Source organism: Acanthisitta chloris, unplaced genomic scaffold (assembly GCF_000695815.1).
Source record: "Acanthisitta chloris isolate BGI_N310 unplaced genomic scaffold, ASM69581v1 scaffold35302, whole genome shotgun sequence".
In the NCBI taxonomy this organism is placed as follows: domain Eukaryota; kingdom Metazoa; phylum Chordata; class Aves; order Passeriformes; family Acanthisittidae; genus Acanthisitta; species Acanthisitta chloris.
The window spans coordinates 1-11,181 of NW_008660480.1; the positions used below are offsets into that span (position 1 = coordinate 1).

The window sequence follows — 11,181 nt, forward strand, 5'->3', positions numbered from 1 at the left end:
ATTTATAAAGGGAAGGCTTTACCCTTTATTGATTGATTGATTTGGAAAGAAAACGTTAAACCGTGCTTTACCGTTTGTTTCTTTTCGCCCCTCCTAAGAGGTCCTAGAGGACTGGCGAGGGAGACGGGCCACCTGAAGCCTGCATGGCCAGTGCCAAGCACGGGAAATATTCCGGGATAAGGCTCAGAACTCTGACCCACTTCTTAGCAGTGACTGGCGCTGTTTGCTCAGCGCCCGTCAGAGCACAGCGTGGATCCACTCCCTGTGGCCTCACGAAGGACTCCTGATAGTCTTTATCTTGTGCATAAGGAATGTCCAGAGCAGAGGGGTTGTGGCAGGCCCAAGGCTGCAGGGCAGTCGCTCACAGCACCATTGTAGGAATCCAAGGGCTTTCTGTCAGTCGGGTCTCAGCTCACACACAAACTGCACTGTTACCTCTAGTTTGAAAGAACAGGCATAGCAAACTCCCCAAATGAGTTGGTATACAGGGCTGTTGGTCTTTGTGGACATCAGCTTTGACAGAACTTGCTATGGGGAGAGCTCCTTATCAAGATTTATATAAAATACACGTTAGGTACAACCAGATAGAAGTGTTACTACTTTACTTTCCCTGTGGCCTTCCTGATGGCATTTCAGTGTTGTACAGAAACCTTTTGAAATACCATGCAAGATACTATGAAACCTTATCTTGGTCTCTTGCAATACTGTATTCGTTCACTAGTGTTTGACACCCCCTCAGCTTTCCCTTTCCAAATACATCTCATTCTACCTCCTGTTAGATTTGGGGATTCATGGAGCAGTTACCACATTCGAGTTGTAATCTCTGTGGTTCTTTGTGCTAGCAATAGTCTTCCATAAAACTTAAAAAACCCACATGTGCACACAGGAGGCAGAGAAGGGCTGAACAATGTCCTGCTGCAAACCTGAAGCACCTGGCCCTCCCCACAGCCTTCTACCTCAGGTTAAACCAGAGACCCTGTGTTCAGTATAACTGAAATGAGCCCCGTGCTTAGCTGTCCTTGTCTCTTGGCCTAGGCTGTTGTCCTGTGCGCTTATCTGGAGATGGAAGGCATTGATCTCATGGACCGGTCTGTGATTGAGCTGGGAGCTGGAACTGGATTGCTGGGAATAGTGGCCACATTATTAGGTGAGGTGTTTTTTTTTGTTTGCTTGTTTAAAGCAATTTACAACTGTAGTAAAACAAGCACTTTTACATCTACATGCCTGGTAGGGAAGTGAGCACCAGAGCTGCATATATGAACTGTGATGGTTCCTCTCTGAGTCAGCTTCCTTTCTTGTTAGACTTGAGAGCCTGCTGCGATATTTGTAGTGATGGTGCCACTGCAGTTTACTTTGTGGCAGGACTCTGTTAAGGCTGACGCCTGTTACCGTGGCAGGCAGCTCAGCAGCATGCAGTTCTGGAGCTATTCTCCCTCAGGGAACAAGTGCTGTGCTTCCCCATGTGCAGATAAAGCTACAGACAGAAAACACTCTCTGAGCTTGCGTAAACCTAGTTAGCTTATCTTGCAGACAGGGAAGCCAAGGTCTGGAGAAGTGAAGTGATTTGCCAGTGGCTGAAGCAGGGACACTGGGTTCTATGTTAAATTTGTGCTACCTGTCCCAAGTTAGCTTTGTAATTCAGAGCTCTAGTGGCTGTGGAAGGTGCCTATTGAAATAATACAAACAGAGAGGTTTGACAGGATACAACCATGCCATGCAAAATCTGATGAAGAGTAGGATGTATGTAGGTAGTGGGGAGTTTGCTTGTTTTGTTCCCTTGTTTGTTTGTTTTTAATCAGGCAGCTCAGGGGAGCTGTCAATGTTTAACAGGAACTAAGGAGCCTGCTCAACTTAGAGCAGCGTATTCCAGGTGCTGTGTTTACAGACATGGACTGCTTGTCTGAACCATGTACTCCTGTACCACTTAGGTGCTCGTGTTACCATCACGGACAGGGAGGCAGCACTGGAGTTCCTGGAGTCAAATGTAGAGGCTAACTTACCTCCTGAGCTACGTCCAAGAGCTGTGGTGAAGGAGCTGACTTGGGGAAAAGACCTCGGTAACTTCCCTCCAGGAGCATATGACTTCGTTCTGGGTGCAGACATCGTTTATCTGGAAGAAACTTTTCCAGAACTGCTTCAGACACTGGAGCACCTGTGCTCAGAGCAAACTGTGATTCTTCTTTCCTGCCGTATCCGCTATAAACGGGATCTCAAGTTCCTGAAGATGCTGAGAGACCGTTTCTCTGTATATGAGGTCCACTATGATTCTAGTAAGGACGTTCATATCTACAAAGCACAGAGGGGTAGTCGCAAGGATGAGTTTTGATCCTGTGCTTTGTTAATAAACCACTGATGCTGTTCAATTCTCCCCTTTGTTTCTACTCAATACACTGATTCCTAAGCATAAAGTTGCAGTTGTGTTATTTCACTGGCTTCTAGTTGTAGTGGTCTGGTCTGATCACTTGGTCTCATACAGCAAGGATTGTACTTCTGTTTTGTACATGGAGCCTCTGCTTCATTTCTGAATAGAGTTGTATTGGGTCTTCCACTGACTTTTTAATCGAATGTAATTTTTGAAACTGATTTAAGCTTCAGAAATCTCCAGGTATCAAAATTGTCATCAAAAGGCCTGTTGTTTAAAATCAAACCACACTTCATTTCTGTGAGAAATTTAAATAGATTACTGTGTGTTTTTCCCCCCTTATTGCTTGGATGAAATAGAAGCAAGGCTTCAGCTCTAAATGTTTTAAATCTTCAGGCCTTCTGCATCTTAAAAGCTGTGGTAAAAGAAGCCACTTAAAGGGCAAAGAGAAAGAAGGCAGTTGCTATAAAGTTGTTCTATTGCTGTCACAGCCAAATTGAAGAGGCACAGGGAAACAAAGAACAACATCTGGCAGGAGAGGGGTGAGGAGACAGACTGGGAATCTAGATTTCTGAGTAAGCTAGTTGAGAAATCAGTGGTGTTTTTACCTGTCTTGCAGGCTTGGGGGCTGTGCCTGCAGTTCCAAAGCAGTTGTGGTTCATGGGTCCCTAATAACTCTCCCTCACACAGAACAAGGTTCTTTGGAGCAGGTAACACATGCACATGTGCCAGGAGGGGAAGTGAAACAAGGAGATGCAAACTGTTCTTTAGATATCAAATCAGTCCTTTCAAAGTACTGCTAAATAATGTTCTACTTTCTGTCTTTCTTTGTGCTCACTCTGTCTCCAAGAGCTGTTATTTAGGTGAGGAAGGTGCTGCTGTGAAGTCTTTGTAGTAGGGGAAGTATTTATTCTTGTATTACGTGGGACCTCGGGGCAGTGTCTAGATTTCAGCATGCTTTCCGTACACAGTGATAGTTAGACACTGTTCTAAGCAACTGTTTTAATACCTTCAGCTTGTAAAACACATCTGTGTGTTTATCCCACAAGATCCTGTGGTAAAAATGCTGCAGCCTGGATTCTGGCTCACAGACTTCTTTCTAGTGGTAGAAGAATGAAACTGATGAAAACAATGGGCTAAACAGAAGACAGCTATGCTTCTAAATGCAGGATTTGCATTGCTACTTTTTTTTTTTTGTGGAAGTGGAACTTCTTTTTCTTTAAACTTTCAAGGAGTCAGGTCAGGTTCAAGCTTTTAGCATATGCATGTCTTTGGCACTGGCAACAGCAAACAGCAGCAGCTGTTTTGGGCCGTGGACGTTTTGGAGCTTTTTGTAACTTCTGCTTACATCATACTTCCTGGCTGGAAAAGATGCAGAGGGTCTGTGGTCCAGAAGTGCTGTGATGACTGTAATCTGGAAATGACACATTTAACATTACAGGTCTCGTGAACGGGGCCCAAATGTCTTGTGCTTCATCCCTGGTGTGTCTCGCGTGTTTCCAGTGAAGTTCCTTGCTTGGCTCCAGTCTCGGCCTGAGTTGCTGCTTGCTACAACAGTATCCTCAGAAGCCACACGGTGTCACTAGAACAGTACTTACGCAGCTGGCTGGGAATTTGCAGTCTGGAACGAGCGTTGAAGTCCTTTTGAGGGAAGGAAGACAGCACCTTTAATTAAAAACAGAACACAATATGAACTTTAATGCATCAGATGTGGCTTTTTCTCTCCTCGCAGTTGGGTGAGCAATGGTTGAAAATAATTATAAGCTCTCCCTACTCTCTCTGGCTCTAGTTTTTGAAGTGTGGCTGTAAAGTTCTCACCATCCTCTTCATTTTGCTGCCCACTGGTGTTTCCTTGTCTCTGAGCTCGTCTGCAAGTAGGCATTAGGCATGAGGCTGGTCTGTACTTTAGGCTCGCCCCGGGCTGGAGCTGGCAGAAAGCAGTGTGCTGGTGCTTGGGCTTTTGAATACCTGTGACTTGGTCTGTGCTCAGGCCTCGCAAGGGGCTGCAGCTAGCAATGCTGACAGCAGTAGCAGCTTGCACTGTTGCCATAGCAGGAACATGCTAAAAGCCTGCTTAAATAGCACAGGATAAAGCCTAGTGCAGCAACCTACATGCTTTTAAGAACGGGGATTTGCCCCAGGCCTTGCTTTGACGATAGGAACAGCTTTGTACTTTTAAGACAAATCAGTTTAATTGCATCTCTTTCTAATTGTTTAGTTAAGCCTTCAGTGCCTGATTTCCCGTTGCTGCTGTTACTGCCCTCAGCCTTCCTGCCAGAGCAGGCATGTGCCAGTAGAGACCAGGCTTGGCTTCTTTTGTTGTGCTGCTGTTACACAGTAGCTATTTGGAGGCTGAAGCAATGCTACTGCCCGTAAATAAAGACTTTTGGAGAAAAGCATGAGATGATACTGGCAGCTCAGGTGATGCCTTGCCCCTGACCTGCAGAGGTGAGCTCTTAGTGGCCCCTCTCCAGCCCAGCAAGTGGCACCCCCTTAAGGGCACACCTTCTCCTCTGACTGCTGCTGGGGTGCAGGTGCTCTGTCAGATTTAGGAGACCAGATCCAGGAATATTACAGTTAGGCCATATCAGTTGTGGTGGCTTTTAAAGCTACAGTGTTCAGGGGCAGGCACCAACAGTAAGAACATTAACTCAGCTGAAAACTACAGTCTGTTCCTGCTGGGCAGTGCTAACATCCACCTGCACCAGGCAGTGAGCAGTGGCTTCTGTTGTCACAGGTTGGGCTTCACAGGTTTTTTTGTATTCCCATCACAGCCTCAGGGAGAGGTTGGGAGTGAATCACACCAGACACACAGAAGTAGCAGAGATGCAATTGCCACTGCAGTGAGTAAGCACAGAGAGCCACTCTCTGTGATGACACCTGCAAACTCTGGTGTCCCAACCCCTTGGTCCCAGGTGACCTCCTGCTCTAATATGAGCTGATGCATGGTAATGCTTCAGCAGTTGTTTGGCAATTACACGAACACCCTGCCCAAGCCCTTTCTGTCACCCTGTTCATCCCAGTGCTAGAGAATCACTCTTCTTTGGGTGGTTCCATTGCTTGGGTCCTGTTTTGTAACAGATGATTTGAGTTCATCTGTAGGGAGGATATGTTTGGGCATGGGTCCCCAAGTACTGAAGCAATGCACAGAGTCTCTTTAGAAATCTACTCACCCTAGGGGGTGGATCCACAAGGAAGTGACCAGGTAAGACATGAACATGCTGTGAGACTGAGAAACCATCTCTGAAACATGCCATTTTGCAAGCAAACAAACTTTTCTTAAATGTAATCGCAACTGAAGTAGTGTTTGATTGCTATGAAGACACATAGTATGAGATTCAGCTCTGTATCTTATGGACCAAGAGCTTCAAGGTGCAGCAGTGGTCAAAAGGTTTACCAGCTGACCTACTGACTGCACAGGGATCTGTGTTACCCAGTTCTTCTCAGTGTGAAATTCAAAGCCAGACTGGATTTTTCTCTCGTGGACTAACCCCTGTTAGGGATTCTCCCTCATTACTGAGGTAGATTTTTCGGAGCAAGTACGTGAAATGGCATTATGAAAACGCTCAGTTGTGAAAACCTCAAAATCCCAGCTGTAATGAGCTGACCTTCCTGCTTCCTCTGGTTTTCCCTGGAGGTGTGCTTACCTCAATGCTGAATTTGTTCTCCTGGCTTTCATTCCAGTGTTTGGATCCAGCCTGGCAGATTACATAATCAGGTTGTGATCCTTGCAGTGTTTGCTACCTTCTGTTCCTGTACTGCTCTGTCATTAATATCAGTAGTACAGGCTTTACAGGAATGCTTAGAAGTGAGAAACACAGCATGTTTAAACTAGGAAAGGCACAAGTCTGTCAGATATTATTGAACAACAGAACTGCCACCAGAATGGATACTGGAAAACAGGTTTAAAATATCAGAAGTGAAAGAGAAACTTTTGTTTTTCAGGACTTAACATCCCACTAATCTTAATTCAACTCAGATTAAAAAAGCCTCCTCTTTGGGGAGAATACCTCGTGGATACTTTCAGCAGGTCAGAGACCATGAGAGGACACCACAGTCTGCTCAAAATAAGCCTTTTCCCATCTTCATATCAGCTGCCATTTGCCACTAAATTAGTGTAAATGGAACATCCTGCTCAAAAAAGAGACTTTGTGAGAGTTTTTAAAAGCATGTTTATGTGACTGCACATAAATGTTTGTGTAAAAAGGGAGTTATGACAGTTTATACCACAAAGGTTACAGTAAGAAAAAGCACTTCTTTATGACAATAATTCACAAATTCACAAGAATCACTTTAATATACAAAGCAATTACTACCATTCTGAAACACAAAGCAGCTAATATGTACATAGTGTTAATAAAATGCATTATAACCCAGTACAGTTTTTTTAAACACAGATAAAGCACAAAAAAAAAGTAAAAAACCCCAAACAAACAAACAAACAGAACACAACAGGGATGTTTCTAGATTTTTTGGGAGATGTAAAAAAAAATTATTTTCCCCCACTACTGGATTTTCATTTAGTCTTTTAACTTACACAAGTATGTGGGAGTCAAGCTCAAATACCCTGTTCTGTGCTGACATGGTTTGGGTAAAGAATCAGAAATGCAGATGAGGTGAACTTGCTCTTTCCAGCTTACATTACAAAGGGAGAATAATAACCCTCGCTCTGGAAGCTTCCCTGAAAAACATTGTTCCAAAACAATTTCAAATTATAAATCCAGAGTAGAAACAACTCATTTTTGAAGTGAACAACCAATCTGTGGACAAGTCTGTGGAGGGGTTGGCTGCCAACTAGCACCTCTTCTTGCCCCATTCCCCATCCCTAGAAGTCCATATAAGCAGCACAGTTTCAAATCTCACACAAACCCGAAGCTCTAGAACATTTAAAAATTAATGTTTTCATATAAATAAATGTAATTACATATATGAAAAACGGAGTGGCACCTGGATAGAACACAATTTGTGGAGAGCATCTGAATATCCTTACTTAACAGTGGCCATTTCCAGATAACTAACTGGCTCAAGGCCTTCCTTCCCCATGCTCTGACTCAGCTATCCCCTAATTCAGAGAAACACACAGCTGAGGCTGAGTGAACTGACTGCTCCCAAGTCATGAGTACAGTTACAGAGTGTGCCAACCGTGGTTCATTCCTGCCTGGCCCTGGCCCTGGCCCTTTCCCTGCCAGCACACAGCTCCTGCAGACAGCTGACTGCTCCTGCCTCTCGCTGGTGGAAGTGAGCCCTGAACTCACAAGTCACAAACTGCACTAGCAGTGCCAGAAAGCAAACAGGTCACTGTCTTCAATTTCTGCTAACGCAAACTGGCCCAAGCACATCTCTGTGCAGGCCACAGCTTAAAGACATTTAATAAACATATTCCAAGGCAAAACACTTGAACTGCAAACCCTCTTTACCAACTGGATCTGGTCCCTGTTCCCCAAAGATGTACAGACTTAAGCTGCATCCATCCACAGACCTGACCTGTCAGAAACACACAGCAGGTAGATTTCAGCACCCTCTCTTCATCAATCTGTGTCCTTCCAGACAAGGACCTTCACGTGATACATTTAGGTTTTTGCAAAATCAGTGTCTTTTACAGCTAGCAAATTGCACAGCTCAGGAAAACACGTTCCCAGGCAGAGTACAGAGAACCATAATTGTATTATATGCTTTTAAAACCTGCTCACAGTGACAGATTTCAGGGTAAATTATCATCAATCCTGCAAAGGAAAGGTGGTTGTGCTTTTCTCGTTTTTCTTTTCTCCTTTTTCCTTTCCTTTCCTTTCCCTTTTTCAAGCAGGGCGACACATTTATGAATGTACCTTTACTTCCTGGTGTCAAAGAATTGGAAAGACTTTCAGTTTGTTTTCTTAGAATGCAGCTTACAAAATCCGCTGCCAAATCACAAATTAAGAAAAGGGAATAAAGTGGCTGAAAAATAGTTTACCTTTCCTTCCAAATTAACCTTCCTTTCCCACATGGAATCAGTGAACTAGTTCTACTCTAAAAATAATTTCACATCTATCTTGTACATGCTGCTCTGAGACACCATGTGCTTGATTCTTTGCAGCCCTCAGTACTGCCCCTTAGCTCTCCTGCCATTCTGAGTCAATGCCTGCTGGGCACCAGGTGCTGATCCACAAGCTGAATCAGTGAAGGAGTTGACTGCTGTGGGGAGTGAATTGTGTGCAGGCAGCAGGATTACAACAATTATGCCAGGAAGCTTCTCAAGCAAACCCAAATGATCTTGATTTTTTTTTTGTTCTCCGTGCTTTGTTGGTTGTTTTTTCCTTTTTTTGTCTGTTTTGTGGTGGTTTTTTTTTCTTTTAAAAAAGTGCACATTTTAATTAAACATTTACAAAGAATATAGTGTAACAAAAATAAATACATGACCTTTTGGTTGGATCACTGGCAAATGTTACATCACTAACCAGCTTCAGGGTGAAAAAAATGACAATAAAAATGAGGTCTTAGAAAACCAAGAAAATCCTCTACAATTTGTCCTAGATTTGCAACCGCTGATATTGAACTTGCTTTGATGGGGAGACTTGTTTTTAACCCACAAAAAGCACTCTCTGTCTGCCATAAATTTAAAAAAAAACCAAAACCAAAACCAAACAGAGGCCAGTTTTTGGTAACAGATGAACTACTTGCAGCTGCAGTTTACTGCAAAATCAGATTAAAAAAATAAACAACTGAGGTACAAATTTAGGTCAGAAACTATCAGGGCTGTTTTTCCTTATTAAATCTCTTTCTTTTTTTCCTGAGCTTCTTATTGATTCCAAACACCCCACCAATTTTCTAACCAATGTACAAGTACCAGAGAAGACAGTGGTCTACAATGCAAATGGCAAACAGAGTAGCCAGAACCTACAGGTGTTTGTACAGTCCTGACAAGCACAACAGGCTACAACTGTGCTTCTGGATACAAACAATGGTGCTGGCAACTACCTGATGCTGGTGACATCACTGATCAAACCTGAATGCATTGCCACTACCCCAGAAGGAAAACAGATGTCTTCCCAGTGGTTCCTTTAGAAAATAACAACTTAACAAGCTTTCCAAATGTTTTGCCTTTGATATATATATATAGCTGCCAAAGAGAAAAAAGCACAAAAGTGAATTATTCTGGGGGGATGGGCGTGGTTGTTGTAAAACAACTGTTTACATCATTTCAAAAATCTCCATCAATAAAAAAACCTCACAAAAGCCATGAAAGATGAAATACAGTTCTCGAAAATGGATAACTGAGAAACAGCACAAAACAAATCAGTAATAAGCGCTAGAATAACGCAGCCCAGAGCTACTGGGGCAGGGAGGGGAAGCTTACACACACACACACACACACACATATCTGTGTATCCCATCTCACTCACAGCCCAGACACGCACAGAAAAGTAAAAATTTTTTTTCTGACCTCCATATACTATAATACTCAGCATTCCTGACTTAAAAGCTCTCAGAGCTGTAGATTATATACTGTGTGTATATATATATATATGTACATATATTATACATATGTATTTTCCAAGAATATCTGAATTAAAAGAGCACCTTTGACAATATTTTAACTGCCTGGTTGGTGCTGTTGTTTTGCAAAATAATGACATTACAAAAATTATATTTCAAATCAATTCTTGTTTATTATGAATGTAATGGATCTAGCCCTTTCTAACCCTCTCTTCAGGTAAAACAGGCTATCAGTCCTTGAAAACTCACAACTGTGAGATATAAAACCTTCCCTCCCCACTGCCAGCATAACTTCTGTCCTACTTCCAAATGGCCTTAGTTTAGAGAAGCTTATTACCCCAACCTCACTACTTGGTAAATAATGTATGACTGGATTTCTGTGTCATATTCTTTCCCTTTTTGGGTCACTATGAAGAGTAAGGCATGTATGGGTAGCCTAACCAGCCCTGTACTTGGTCTAGTACATCTTTTATTATTGTCATTTAAAATTTCCATTAAATAGATTCACATCCCTAAATCCTCAGTATAGCATAAATAAAAAGTAAAGATTCCTGCAGTTCCCTATGTACTTTAAAATAACATTTTCTCAGTGAAATGTTAATTGCTAGTGAGGTGTACACTAATAACACTACAGGCCATTCACAGACCACACACAGACAAAATGGTTACACAGTTCTCCTCCCTCTGCCCCACGAGTCTGCACCAGCCCTGTATGAGGAGAGCCCTGGCTGGGTACTGCTTCAGCTCCCAAGTCCATTCATCTCCCAGGCTCTGTGCTGAGCGACCATCAGCAAGCACTACACAGTGCTCATTACCCACCAGACACAGCTCTCAGATCACAGCTAGTCTCATTCAGGTTCACACCAAAACCTCACGTTTTTGCAAACAGATGTGCTACAAAAGAAATACCCTTAATGTGGGCATGTGCAGTCTTTTCAGTGTTTCCCAAGGCTGGAGGAACCATCCCATGGAACTGTGTAAATCAAGCCATCATGAGCTTCATGTTTTACAATAATGACTCCTACATTATCAACCTATCTACTTCAGCACTAGTTCTGGCAAATATAACCGTTGTATGTATTTGTATTTGTTGACTTCAAGAATCAGATCATTTTTATAAATGCACTGCTGAGAATTTAGGGTCGTATTTAAATTTACATTGCTAAGCTAATAAATTTGTCTTCCATTAAATAAAAATGCAAACATCAACTCTCTATGGCAGATAAAAATAAATCATTTATAAACACCCTCAAAACGTATGAAAATGAATTATTTCATAATTCCGATACTTATGTTCTCTTCTTGAAATACAAATGTAACTTGAAATTCTTGATAACTATATTCAG

General features: G+C 42.6%; 1 protein-coding gene across 2 annotated transcripts; it reads left to right on the top strand.

The window, feature by feature from the left end:
- The first annotated feature begins 1,039 nt into the window (after positions 1–1,039).
- Positions 1,040–2,406, top strand: METTL21A (methyltransferase like 21A). Of its 2 annotated transcripts, none has more exons than XM_009069824.1 (2): positions 1,040–1,147; positions 1,929–2,406. In XM_009069824.1, exons 1-2 carry the CDS (start codon positions 1,063–1,065, stop codon positions 2,324–2,326), a joined length of 483 nt encoding a protein of 160 aa, XP_009068072.1. In that variant the 5' UTR covers positions 1,040–1,062; the 3' UTR covers positions 2,327–2,406. The 2 variants fall into 2 exon arrangements, with proteins under 2 accessions (XP_009068072.1, XP_009068073.1); XM_009069825.1 differs by having other exon boundaries at positions 1,042–1,147; positions 1,871–2,400.
- The last annotated feature ends 8,775 nt before the right edge of the window (positions 2,407–11,181 follow it).